Here is a 14,456-nt window from a genome sequence, read left to right as displayed (position 1 = left end):
AACCTATGATTGTGGATTCGAATCCCGGTTCGACCCGATAATGTTTCTAGGTTTGTCAGCACCATACCCGTGCTCGTGGGTTTCACTGAAGTGGTAAACGTCTTAGACCTGCATCACTTCGGGCTTTCCTCCCACATTGAGCTGACACGCCGCGATGTAACTGTAATATTGTTAAAAGCTGCGATAAACCCAACTCACTCACTCATTCACTCAAGTGGAATGACTGTATCAAAATTGTCCACCAGATAGCCGAGGGATCCAGACGAGGCCACTATGATAAACTATACACGCAATATTCCAGCTATGTGAAGGCGGTCTGTAAAAACTCGAGTCTGGATCAGACAAACCAGTGATCGATATCATGACCATCCATCCACACAAATGGGATGGGATGACATTATTGTATGTTGAATATGTTTGTTTGTTGTTTAACGCCGCACTCAGCAATATTCAAGGTATATGACGTCGGTCAGTACATAATCGAGTCTTGATCAGACAATCCAGTGATTGACATCATGAGCATCGATCCACAGATTTGGGATACGATATTATTGTACGTGGATAATATTTTTGTTTAACGCCGCAGTCAGCGATGTTCTAGTTATATGACGGCGGTCTGTAAATCGCCGAGTCAGTCTTAGACGACTGCTCCCCGTACTCATGACAAAATACGCATTCAATGTATTGTTTGTATGATTCTATCGAATAGTTGATAACATGCATTAAAGACCGCCTCTGTGGTCTTGTGGTAGAGCGTCCGCCCGGAGAGCGGAAGGTCCAGGGTTCGATCCCGGGCCGCGTCATACAAAAAGACGTTAAAAGATTGTACTTGTTGTTACCCTGTCTGGCGCTCGGCATTAAGGGGCTAAAACAAGGACTGGTCGGCTCGGAGTCAGTATACTGTGTCTGAGTGGGGTATTCATGTTAAACTGCGGCATGGTATCTCAGTGAGCTAGCACTATAAATCGGCATCAGTCCGGACTAGTACAAGCAGCCACACACACACATACACGTGCATGCACGTCGCTATATAAGTGCAATAATCTTGGACGCGACGTTAAACCCAATTTCACCTCACCTCACATGCATTAAAACAAAAGACAACCCACTTTATTGTATATTATTAGTTGTAGCAGGATCACGAGGGGTCCGGCTCGTCGTATAAAACCTAACGCGGGGGGCATAAAACCCCATGTCCCACGACTGATCCTGCTCCAACGGATTTATCTAACCGGCATGTTTTAGTGTGACATTGCAAAACAATCAAACAAATTCAAAATTGATAGAAAACAGCTGTTCGTTTGAGCTGAGGTCAACTTACTCTATGTCACGTGGTCTAAAGGTAGTTTTGTTTTTCTAGCCGCGAATAGCTGGAATATTGCTGATGCGGCTTAAAGCACCACTTTCTTACTCACTCACTCTATGTCACGTGACTTCCATTGACTGGAGGAAAAAGCGTGCGGCATTTAGCTTTGAAGAGATTTAATCTACCGCTGAGAAATGTATTACCCTCCAAGGCGGGTTTCACAGTATTTTATCAACATCACGTGGACCAATCATATTTCATCATTCTGGTATGAGGTATGATAAATATTTTTTTATTAACCTCAATTTGTTTCCTCAAAATCGGTTGCCATGTTGAAAGTACTAGATCGGTAAAGATGGTCAGTACGCGGTAAGCTCTAAACTCATGTTATAGCGAGCCTTCGTTCATTGCTGCCAGAGTTAGTACATAGCTCACGGAAGGAACCGAGTTGACACGAATGAAGTCGCGTGATTGCGTTTAGATAGTATTTTGTTTTCTTGCCTGGTGACCTTTGTCTCACTGACCTTTGTCTCACTGACCTTGTGCCGCTTCCCATTTAACTGAATATCACGTGACAGTGATCACATTTCCCTCGCCGACGGGAGTGAAGGTGAGACATTTTGACATCCTCTGACGCCCGGCATGCACATTAACAAGTATAACGACTTTATTCAGTTACAACCATAAAGTCAACATTTGCTTCATTTTACATAACCTTTGAATCAAAAGGTTTTGATAAAGTGGAGTCTGTGTAAACCGACAGGTTTTGTTAACGCGATACTTTTGTTTGCTTGTTTGTTGTTTAACGCCACACTCAGTGATATAGCTATATGACGGCGGTCTGTAAATAATCGAGTCTGGACCAGACAATCCACGCAATTGGGATGACATGCATCAACCAAGTCAGCGAGTCTGACCACCCGATCCCGTTAGTCGCCTCTTATGACAGGCATAGTCGCCTTTTACGGCAAGCATGGGTTGCTGAAGACCTATTTTTACCTATTCTAGGGCCGATACTGTAAAGCATGGAGTGGAATCGTTGAATGAGGCTGCCAACCCTCTTTTAGTACGCGGGACTCAGGGGTCTTTAAGAGGATATTAGGATCTCAGCAGTATGGCATGTAAATACAATCGTTTTTGGTTCTCTGATTCACCATTTAAAAAAATAATGATAAAAATATTCTCTATGCATTTTTTTAATGATTTTCTCAATCATGCTTTGGCGATTTGTGTAAAGTAGTTTTCGGGATTCAGGGGTGAGCAATGACTATCAGAAAATTAGATGGTGTTCGGTATTCCGGACAAGATCTTTAACGGCATCTTTGAGTTGTGTGCCTTTTCAGGATGAGGTGAGGTGATATATTCACAATATAACGTCTTGCATGCATGTGTATGTGTGTGCGTGCGTGCGCGCGCGTCTGCTTGTACGAGTCCGGAGTAATGCCGATTTTATAGTGCTAGCCCAGTAAGATACCATGTCGCACTCTACCACTAGACCACGGTGGCGGTCTTTTTCAGGATGAGGGAGTAAATGATGTTTAACGTCGTAATCAGCAATATTCCACCTGTATCGCGACTTCCTGAACATACTAGGGGCGGTCGGGTAGCCTAGTGGTTAAAGCGTTCGCTCGTCACGCCGAAGACCCGGGTTCGATTCCCGACATGGGTACAATGTTTGAAGCCCATTTCTGGTGTCCCCCGCCGTAATATTGCTGGAATATTGCTAAAAGCGTCGTAAAACCATACTCACTCACTCACTCCTGAACATACTCGAGTCTGGACATGGCTGACATAAGGTATAATGTGATATATTTCAATTGAATTCGAAGTCGAAGGCGTCGGAAGCACATCATTCTACTCAGTGGTGTTTAGCAAAACCAAATATTATATGTCAACTGTCAACTGGTATCTGCTCTAAATTTTGTATGAACGTGATTAAAGGTTGTACAATAATCTCATTGTATCCCAATTGCGTAGATCGATGCTTATGATGTCAATCACTAGATTGTCGGGTGCAGACTCGATCATTTACAGACCGCCGTCATATAGCCGGAATTTTGCTGAGTGCGGCGTTAAATAACAAACAAACAAGCAAATGTATTTTGTGACTGAATCCTGTATTCGTCTAAAACAATGAAGAAAAATAGTTGTCTCATTCGATTAAATTAACATGGGATTATCTAGAGCAAAATAACAGTTTTTACTGAACAAAAATGAAATATATGAACACTTCCGTTACAATAGGACACCAAGAAATGACTAAATGGATCGTGTGGTCATGATCCGTGACTTGGTTCATAGCGTGTGATCGTACCTCGACAGCGTGGATCATTACACAGTATCGATCACTGTATTGTCAAGTCCAGCCTGGATTATTTACAGGTCGTCGTCAAATATGGAATATTGTTGAGTGAGTGAGTGAGTTGGGTTTAACGCCGCTTTTAACATTATTCCAGTTATATCACGGCGTGTCAGCTTAATGTGGGAGGAAAGCCCGAAGTGATGCAGGTCTCAGACGTTTACCACTTCGGTGAAACCCACGAGCACGGGTATGGTGCTGACAAACCTAGAAACATAATTGGGGCGAACTGGGATTCGAACCCACAATCATAGGTTTCTGGCGTGCCCAAGGGACGCAACTCTGCGCAGCTAATCGCGGCGCCTTAGACGACTGGGCCATCCGTGCCCCCTATTGTTGAGTGAGGCGCCAAACAAAACAAACACACAACAATATTGAGTTAGGATTAACGCCAGTGAATCCTTGCATCGGCCTCAACTCTGCACAGCGAGCACTGAACGATCTAAGGTGGATCACAGTCCTTTCACCGCAAAATGAATTATTAATGATTATTAATGTCTATTTTTAATACCATGTTTTAGATCACCATGGCAACCAGGTGGGGTATCATCAGCGCCGGGGGAATAAGCAGCAAGTTCGTTTCGGCTTTGGTCAAACAGAACCCGAATGAACACAAGGTGACATTAATTATCGACATGGAATATCTTATATACACAATCAGCTATTCATTTTTTGTGGTAGTCAGCCAATTGATAGGAATACGTATGTTATCTGCGGAACAACAATATCGCACTGACACATCTTGTATACTATATGCTCAGTGTCCCTTGCTCAAACTCGGCGGATAATAGCGGGATGGTTGGATGATCCTCTTTAAAGATAATCAATTTCTAAGAAACATCTAATTGTAAATTGTTTGACAGGCATTTCTTAGAAGTTGACAAAGAGACAACAATTATGTATTACATATTCTTTATTGTAGTGTATGGATCTTATGCCGTTGCCAAGCAGGACTGAAAATAAACATAATATAAAATTATATATGGTGGGTGAAGGATTAACGGTAACATCAATTACATTCGTCAGAGGGATTAACATGAGTAGCTTCACTTATAAGAATAATCAGTCCTTGGATGGTCTTCACTGCCCCTTCTTGCAGATCATGTCTCCAGTGACCCATGATGGTCATACGAGGCCTCCAGTGACCCATGATGGTCATACGAGGCCTACAGTGACCCATGATGGTCATACGAGGCCTCCAGTGACCCATGATGGTCATACGAGGCCTACAGTGTCCCATGATGGTCATACGAGGCCTACAGTGACCCACGATGGTCATACGAGGCCTACAGTGACCCATGATGGTCATACGAGGCCTACAGTGACCCATGATGGTCAAACGAGGCCTACAGTGTCCCATGATGGTCATACGAGGCCTCCAGTGACCCATGATGGTCATACGAGGCCTACAGTGTCCCATGCTGGTCATACGAGGCCTCCAGTGACCCATGCTGGTCATACGAGGCCTCCAGTGACCCATGCTGGTCACACGAGGCCTCCAATGACCCATGATGGTCATACGTGCCTACAATGTCCATTCTGGTCATCTTTTGAGAGGAGAGGATGCTTATCTGTTCGACAATTTTCCTTGCAGGTCGTAGCCATTGCAGCGAGATCCAAGGAAAAGGCCCAAGCTTTTGCAGACAAATTCAGCATCCAAACAGCATATGGGAGCTACGAAGAATTTGTTCAAAACCCAGATGTTGGTAAGGTATTTTGATCAGCTGTTGTAGTGGTTAGTAGGATTATGTTTGGTCTTTGGTGAGGGGCAGTCATGTGCAGTCTCTATTCTTGCGAACAACTTAAACCTCTCTGAGAAAGAGAGTTTTATGGTGGGGTGGGAAAGAAGTCGGGTCAGGCAAAGTGCCACCTGGTGGCAGACTGACGTTAGATAAAGTCCCCCCTGGTGGCAGATTGATGCCAGACAAAGTGCCCCCTGGTGACAAATGCCCTGACATAGGAAAATAGAACATAATTAGTTGACAGAATATTGAGCTAAAATAATATTTTTGAATCGATATATTTTTCATCGTTATATTTTTCCAGAGGTCGTGTACATCGGTTCGATTCACCCAGAACATCACAAACTGAGTGTTCTGTGTCTGAATGCTGGGAAACATGTTCTGTGTGAGAAACCCGTTACTATGACAGTGGCGGCAGCTAAAGAATTGTTCGCCCTCGCCAAAGAGAAGAAGCTCTTCTTCATGGAGGTAACCAAACGAAAACCACATCGTGTTATTAGTTGGAACTAGGTTTTTGTGAAGGTTGATTGTATATAAGTATCTTTTGAATTGATTTAGGATAAAAACTTCTAAATAGGTAAGTACGTGTACATAAGACTAACGAAAATTAAACACAGGAGATCAGTTATCGAATGTGTTTAGGCGGAGGCATGTTTACCACTGCATGGGGACAAATCACAGCTTGAGTCATCGTTGCGTTGACGAAATGGGGTGAGGTTGGCCAATTACCATTTCAGTCACTGGTTTGCCTTGGCGGCGTAAAATACATTCACTCACTCAGTCGTACTATACACAGTACATAGTCTTAGTGGAATGCACATTGGAAATGCAGTACTTCCTTGGCATTTTTACTGCAAACCTTCTGCTCACAGACATGAAGCATCTAGGAGGACTGGGCATCTAGGGCATCCTGTGTGTCGGTCGTGTTGAAATGGCATTTGTCTCCACTCGCCCTTTTCCGTCACCTGCAAGAAGACTCGTCCCCCTATCGATGAATGTTATGTGCGAAAATACGACAAACCAATCAGAATGCGCGTATGATTTCAAGTTCTTCGTCAAAGAATCCCTCAGAAACATTTTTTGATTTTACATATGTCGTGCATCTAAAAATATACCCAACACACAGTTAAATGTGTTCAATCATACTGTATAATTCAGCATGTCCCGATGTGCTTTAAATTGCATCTGAAATATATATAATATATAGGGAAAATGTGTGAACCATTACGCAACGAGTTGACAATTGTTTTAGGTATGCCCGTTTGCGCTAGGACGGAACCCGGTCGCAAAAATGGCCACGAGAAGGGCACGGGTCGCTATTCGGCTTGTCCCGGAATAAAACGAGTTGGTCACGAATGGGTGAAATGGCTCAGTTGGAATGAAGCGAACTCACCCGAAGCAGGGCCCACTGGAACAAGGCAATAGTAGTGCTAATATTAACGTAAATCTACGTTGAGGCATGGGAGGTGTGTTGGCGCTAAGGTCGCGTTGTGAAAGAAGGCCCAGGGAATGCATCACATTACATTTCTGTTTCACAGGGGTTCTGGACCAGAACCTTCCCTGTCTTCGACCAAGTTCGCCGGGAACTGGAATCTGGAACGCTGGGGGATATCAAGATGGTGACTGCCAAGTTCTGCGTCAACAATTATAGCAACGAAAGAATTCACAAAAAGGAGCTTGGAGGAGGTGGGCTGCTCGATCTTGGCTGCTACACCGTCATGTTTGCTGATTTTGTGTTCAATGAAAAACCAGAGAAGATTAGCGTTGAAGGCCAGCTTTCCGAGAGTGGTATGACTATTATTATCTTTGTTAATGAATAATTACTATTATAATAAAATCGAAAAAAATATTACATTGCTGACCTAAAGAACAAAACAATTAAAACTGAATGACAATGAATGTATCACTAAAATAGATCGTTTAAAACTTTTGATGTCATGTACAATTTGGATGAAATAGGGGTATTGGTGGCCCATTGGTCTAAGGCGTCACAGTTCTTATAGAAGGTTCGAATCCTAGATTCGACTTGAATATGATCAGCACCATATCCCTCCTCATGTGTTACACTAAAGTGGTAAACATCGATCTGCGTTAATGGTTTTCTCTAACATTCAGCTAACAGACGACGATACAGCTGAAGGAATCAATGGTTTTAAACTCAACTAACTCACTCACGCACAATTTGAATAAGATAACTCATCATGATTCAGGAGTCGACATCGGGGCTGCAATCACTCTCAGGTTCAGTGGGGGTCGTATCGCAAGCCTAGTGTACAACACCACCACGAAGCATGGCGACAACGCAGCAACCATACTTGGAAGTGAAGGAAGCATCAGGGTAAGCGACGTCCTGGAATCTCTGAAAGTCTCCTAGACTCTGAGAAACAGTCAAGGCTAACCAGCGCCTAAACGAACATGACAATCTCGTTCAAACAACTGATGTTTGCCAAAACGGACCCGGAAGTTTGGTTCAAACAAACCATGTCCGCCAAAACGGACCAGACAATCTGGTTTAAAAGAACCTTGTCTGACAAAACGGACCAGACAATCTGGTTCAAAAGAACCTTGTCTGACAAAACGGACCAGACAATCTGGTTCAAAAGAACCTTGTCTGACAAAACGGACCAGACAATCTGGTTCAAAAGAACCTTGTCTGACAAAACGGACCAGACAATCTGGTTCAAAAGAACCTTGTCTGACAAAATAGACCAGGAAATTCTGTTCAGACGACCGGTGTCTGCCAAACTGGACGACAATGTGGTTAAAATGGTTTAAAAATTGGCCGTTTTGGCCACGTTGCCTGGTCCATTTTGACACTGCCTAACCGTTTTGTATTCATAAATTCTAATTTACATAAGAAGTCATTGATGTTTGTTTTCAGATCGAGCCACCATTTTGGGCACCGACAAAGCTGTCCTCTCCAATGGGAACATTTGATTTCAAGGAAAATCTTGGCTTTCAATACGAACAACGCTGTGTCAGAGAGTGTTTACAGAAAGGTAAACACATAAGATACAATATTTTGGAAAATGTTTTGTATGCATATTTTGATATAAAAACGGGCTTTTGAAATATTGGATACATTGTATATAAAACCTCTTTCAAACCGAGGTATATTATTAGTGAAAATCATTGTTATAAACGTTTTCAGCGAATCTCTTCATTGAATAGCTCGGTAGAATTCTTTTCCGCTGTCGTGATAAAATTACTAGTGGTCGCTGAATAACGAGTGGAAGTTTTTCTAGTGAGTGAGTGAGTGAATATTGTTTAACGCCACAGTCAGACGCATTCGCCAGTGGTTGATATTATCACAGTGACACTCAACCAATCGAGCCACCAAACCTGACTACATGATCCATTTAGTCATCCTTATGATCAGGAAGTGGGGCCTTTCGGATCTATTTTTACCTGGGTCTCCATGGGAATAGGGCCTTTAGAAACCATTGCTCATAAGGATGGAGGTATACAGTTGTCAAACATATGAAACACGAACTAAAACAAAATAATACTAATAAATAATACAATAATTAGGGTTGGCATATATTTTGTGACATCCGACTGACTGAATAGAATAGTTACACCAAAATATACGAATAGTGTATAACCAGAGGAACATATTTCCTTACTTCAAGCTGAACTTTTATGTTCTACTTTTCTATTCCCCTTTTATGTTCCACTTTTCTATTCCCAGGCCTGTCCGCTGATCACCCATGAGAACATCCTTACAGTATACGGGTTAATGTATAGACAGAGGAACATATTTCCCTACTTCAAAGTGAACTTTCATGTTCCACTTTTCTATTCCCAGAACAGTCCGCTGATCACCCATGAGAACATCCTTTCAGTATACGGGTTAATGTATAGACAGAGGAACATATTTCCTTACTTCAAGCTGAACTTTTATGTTCCACTATTCTACCCAGGCCTGTCCGCTGATCACCCATGAGAACATCCTTTCAGTATACGGGTTTATGTATAGACAGAGGAACATATTTCCTTACTTCAAGCTGAACTTTTATGTTCCACTATTCTACCCAGGCCTGTCCGCTGATCACCCATGAGAACATCCTTACAGTATACGGGTTAATGTATAGACAGAGGAACATATTTCCTTACTTCAAGCTGAACTTTTATGTTCCACATTTCTATTCCCAGAACAGTCCGCTGATCACCCATGAGAACATCCTTACAGTATACGGGTTAATGTATAGACAGAGGAACATATTTCCTTACTTCAAGCTGAACTTTTATGTTCCACTTTTCTATTCCCAGGCCTGTCCGCTGATCACCCATGAGAACATCCTTACAGTATACGGGTTTATGTATACACAGAGGAACATATTTCCTTACTTCAAGCTGAACTTTTATGTTCCACTATTCTACCCAGGCCTGTCCGCTGATCACCCATGAGAACATCCTTACAGTATACGGGTTAATGTATAGACAGAGGAACATATTTCCCTACTTCAAAGTGAACTTTCATGTTCCACTTTTCTATTCCCAGAACAGTCCGCTGATCACCCATGAGAACATCCTTACAGTATACGGGTTTATGTATAGACAGAGGAACATATTTCCTTACTTCAAGCTGAACTTTTGTGTTCCACTTTTCTATTCCCCTTTTATGTTCCACTTTACTATCCAGGCCTGTCCGCTGATCACCCATGAGAACGTCCTTACAGTATACGGGTTTATGTATAACCAGAGGAAAACATTTCCTTACTTTAAGCTGCATGTTAACCCTCTGTTCAATGTTTCTTTGCCAGGCCTGTTGGAGTGTCCCCTGATCACCCACGAGAACAGCCTCAACATCATGGGAGTGATCGAGACAGTGCTCAACGAACTTGGCGTCAAATACGATTTCCCGTACACAGTGTAAACCTTACAATATGTTCGGATGTTCCAGAGGATAAGAATGTATTGAATCCGTGTTTTGTATAATTATACCAATAAAGGTTTAATAACGGTGGAAATAATTGTTATATATTTGTAAAAGTGGTGTGAAAGTGAGCGATATTACAGCGGTATATAATGCGGGGGATATAGTCACCAGCTCGGACAGTCTGTCTGATTTAGTCTGGCCGTCCGTTTTCGTTTCCGAATCATAACTGGAAAACTGTGAGAGAAAAATTTTAAGTATTTAATATTTTCCTGTTTCCAAGGAAACAAGTTAGACTCAGCTGAAACGGGTGAAGTGTTGTTTCTGGAGAGGAACCCCAAAACTATTCAAGATTTTACATCCAATTTTGGTAGATTTGTTCCCTTTCCATGGCAACAAGTTTGGCTTTGACTCTGTTCATTGTGATGTATTTGCCTGGACCATATCTCTTAAGCTGACCAGGTTTTCAGCTGGTGCTTTTTACAATTTAGGGATGTTTAGAAGTTTTATTTTTTCCGTTTCCACGGCAACAAGTTTGACCCTGTTCATATTGGTGTGTACATGTACCTGACATGGAAATACAAAAGTTCCGAATCACAATCCCATGGTATATTTTTTATAGCCCCATTAACTACTCTGGCATACAGACAGACAGAATAGATGCAAATCTCTCATCAAATTGGTCTTGCTGAAACTGTCAGGTGTTCTTTCGAATTTGTGTGGGCTGGGGGTATGGGTGCGGGGGGGGGGGGGGGGTAGGGTGAAGTGAAGTTTGTTTATATCTTTGAATCTTAACTTGGACACATAACAGGCGCAACTGGGGGTGTTATCGGGAAATAATGGCCGAGGGAACCTCTTTTAACCAGGGGCGGTGGGGTAGCCAAGTGGCTAAAGTGTTCACGCCGAAGACCCGGGTTCGACTCCCCACATGGGTACAATGTATAAAGCCCATTTCTGGTGTCCCCCGCCGTGATATTGCTGGAATAGTGTTAATAAAAGCGGCGTTAAACCATACTCACTCACTCACACTTTTAACCAGAAATCCTAAAAACCCTGTTGGCTCCAATGCTATCCAAGACCCCGTTTCTCAAAGCGATCGCCACTCTGCGACTGTCGTGGGTCATTGCGAAGTGACCGCCTCCGTTGTCTTGTGATAGAGCGTCCGCCTGGAGAGCGGAAGGTCCGGAGTTCGATCCCCGGCCGCGTCATACCAAAAGACGTTCAAAGATGGTTCTTGTTGTTACCCTGTCTGGCGCTCGGCATAAAGGGGCTAAAACAAGGACTGGTCGGCTCGGAGTCAGTATACTGTGTCTGAGTGGGGTATTCATGTTAAACTGCGGCATGGTATCTCAGTGAGCTAGCACTATAAATCGGCATCAGTCCAGACTAGTACAAGCAGCCACACACACACGTGCATGCACGTCGCTATATAAGTGCAATAATCTTGGAAGCGACGTTAAACCCACTTCACCTCAACTCACCTCATTGCTAAGTGAGTTTCGAAAGTCGATAACTTCGTAACCTGACTCTTGGATGTCTTCACGTTCCCCCCTTGGTACTAGTGGTACCATGTCATCCTACCAGATTACAGTATGGCATAGCTGTGGACATTGTGACCTGCTGTTAGAGAATTATGTCTGGCAAGGAATGCGGGTGGGCACACTGATCCAGGGGAGGTAAGCAGGGGTTGTACAGGGGCTGGAATAGACCAGCGGGTAAAGCGTAAACGCCGAAGGTCGGGGTATCGTGAAGCCCCTTATTGGTGTTCCCCCGTCGTGATAATGCTGGAATGTTGCTAAAAGAGTCCCTTACTAGATGCCATAAATAAGGAAATTACATTCTTTGAGGTGACGGACCCGTGAAGATCCGGGTAGAGAATAGGAGCGTCTGTGCTTGTCGTGAGAAGCAGCTAAGGGGATCGGGTGGTCAGGCTTGCTGACTTAGTTGATGCATGTCATCGTATCCCAATTGCGTACTTTGATGCTCATGACGTCAATCACTTGATTGTTTGGTCCAGACTCGATTATTTATAGACCGCCGTGGAATATTGCTAAGTGCGGCGTTAAACAACAAACAAACACATTGCTCTGACTAATATTTCAGCTATATCACAGCGTGTGAGCAATAATGTGGAAGAAAGTTTTTTGCCTCGTACTTTTTGGTGCAATTCACGAGCGTTGGTATGAGGCTGAAGCCTTGAGTGCGGGGTTAAGCAACAAACAAACAAATCTTTGAGGAGACGACAACCTACATCTTCCCGAGGCAAGGGAGTTAACTGACTATAAAAGTCCAGTTTCCACCCTTGCCGAACTAGGCTGGAATTCCTGGGCTCGACCGTAGCGCCACCAGTGGTTATTACGAGTTATGATTCCAATCAGATTCCACCTCTCGTATCACTTGCATTTGTTTCAAACAAAAAGGTGCCGCCAAGTGAAAACGATCTGATCGATAATCAAGATCTATATTGTGTGAGTGAGTTAATATTTAACGTCACATCGGCAATATTTCAGCCACATAGTGACGAGTCTATATTGTGATAAAACGGGTGTTATAAAGCGAAGTGCGTGAAATCACGCGAGCACCTTGATTAAAAACATGAAAAGACTTGGAAATAATCTGTTGACAACGAGTTGGCGGTGCATATGCTTTGCAAATCCTGATTCGACAGAAATCTGCACGACATTTTACAAACCGGATTTCGATTTCGGTGACGCGATTTTGATTGGACTATGCATAGACTCGTTAGCCCAGCCAAAATGTAAATCCATAATACCAGCCTAGTTCGGCAAGGGTGGAAACTGGACTTTTATAGTCAGTTAACTCACTTGCCTCGGGAAGATGACAACCTGCAGCATAGCTTAACTCTTGGGACAAACTCACTTCATTGAAACTATGGGGCTTACAAACCAACGATCATAATCAGAGATTCAAACCCACGTTCAGTGAATACTGGTACGACTAAGGGACGCAACTCTGCATGGCAAATTAAGTCGTCGAGTACCATTAACATCAAAGCGAGTGAGTTGTGGTTAACGTCCATGTCTCGGCTGTCAGCTCAGTTTCGGAGGTAAGCCTTAAGCGACGCAGGTCTCAGACGTTTATCACTTTGGTGAAATGGTGAAACCCACGAGCATGAAACTTTGAAACATAATCGGACCGAAGCGGGATTCGAACCCACTATCATAGGTTTCTGGCGTGTCCAAAAGGACGCAGCTCTGCACAGCGAATTGTGGTGTCTTAGAATACTTGGCCACCCGTGCCCCTGTTGACCCCTAAGGCATCTGTTCTGTATGGTGTGACTTACATTGAACTGCAACCTAACTTGAAGACGAAATGTCAATCATACACACATATATATATATATATATATATATATATATATATATATATATACATCTCACGTGTGAGGGGGTCACGGGTGGCCCAGTCGTCTAAGGCGCCGCGATTCGCTGTGCAGAGTTGCGTCCCTTTGGCACGCCAGAAACCTATGATTGTGGGTTCGAATCCCGGTTCGCCCCGATTATGTTTCTAGGTTTGTCAGCACCATACCCGTGCTCGAGGGTTTCACCGAAGTGGTAAACGTTTGAGACCTGCATCACTTCGGGCTTTCCTCTCACAATAAGCTGCCACGCCGCGATATAACTTGAATACTGTTAAAAGCGGCGTTAAACCCAACTCACTCACTCACTCACTCACGTGTGAGACATATCGTTTTGGTAACAACCCGTGTCTCTCTACGGTAAACACTATCTACGGAACTAACTTATGACTGTGACACTGATCTGAGATAAATGATATGCGAATAAATAAGAACGTCCTTGACCCATTGAGGCTCCCACCCTGTTGCTTTAACGGTACACGTATTATCAGCCAACATGCCGCTGTCTTCGTGTCCTCAGCGTGTGTGACTTACATCGGACGCTGATGTTGACTGCGTTTTGGCGCTGCGATAGGGCTCTGTTTATTGTGACTGTTTTCAGTAGATCCAACGACCCCTCTATTGGAATATTAAAAGGTCAGTCTCGTAGATGGGGTTGGTTTGGGCATGGAGAGGACTGTATATGGGGATTTCGAAAAATATCTGATTTATTTTATGCCTGACTTGTCAAAAAGACTGCTCTCATTGACATATTTAAAACAGTGAATAGGTTCATCTCGCATGAACGCACT

The 14,456-nt window shown here is 43.3% G+C and overlaps 1 protein-coding gene across 3 annotated transcripts; it reads left to right on the top strand.

Annotated features, from left to right (window-relative positions):
- The first annotated feature begins 1,499 nt into the window (after positions 1 to 1,499).
- On the top strand, positions 1,500 to 10,380 carry LOC124113684 (trans-1,2-dihydrobenzene-1,2-diol dehydrogenase-like). 3 transcript variants are annotated; one of them, XM_048386251.1, is made up of 8 exons: positions 1,500 to 1,581; positions 4,187 to 4,282; positions 5,260 to 5,371; positions 5,712 to 5,875; positions 6,946 to 7,195; positions 7,618 to 7,745; positions 8,289 to 8,406; positions 10,174 to 10,380. In XM_048386251.1, the coding sequence occupies exons 1-8, from the start codon at positions 1,501 to 1,503 to the stop codon at positions 10,284 to 10,286; spliced, it is 1,062 nt and encodes a 353-aa protein (XP_048242208.1). In that variant the 5' UTR covers position 1,500; the 3' UTR covers positions 10,287 to 10,380. The 3 variants fall into 3 exon arrangements, with proteins under 3 accessions (XP_048242208.1, XP_046330116.2, XP_048242209.1); XM_046474160.2 differs by lacking the exon at positions 1,500 to 1,581 and adding an exon at positions 1,768 to 1,916; XM_048386252.1 differs by lacking the exon at positions 1,500 to 1,581 and adding an exon at positions 1,942 to 1,962.
- The last annotated feature ends 4,076 nt before the right edge of the window (positions 10,381 to 14,456 follow it).

The sequence above is a fragment of the Haliotis rufescens genome, unplaced genomic scaffold, assembly GCF_023055435.1.
Source record: "Haliotis rufescens isolate VD_foot unplaced genomic scaffold, xgHalRufe1.0.p SCAF_6, whole genome shotgun sequence".
Classification (NCBI taxonomy): domain Eukaryota; kingdom Metazoa; phylum Mollusca; class Gastropoda; order Lepetellida; family Haliotidae; genus Haliotis; species Haliotis rufescens.
The sequence above is the reverse complement of the archived record's forward strand: the minus strand, read 5'-3'. Positions and strand labels throughout refer to the sequence as shown.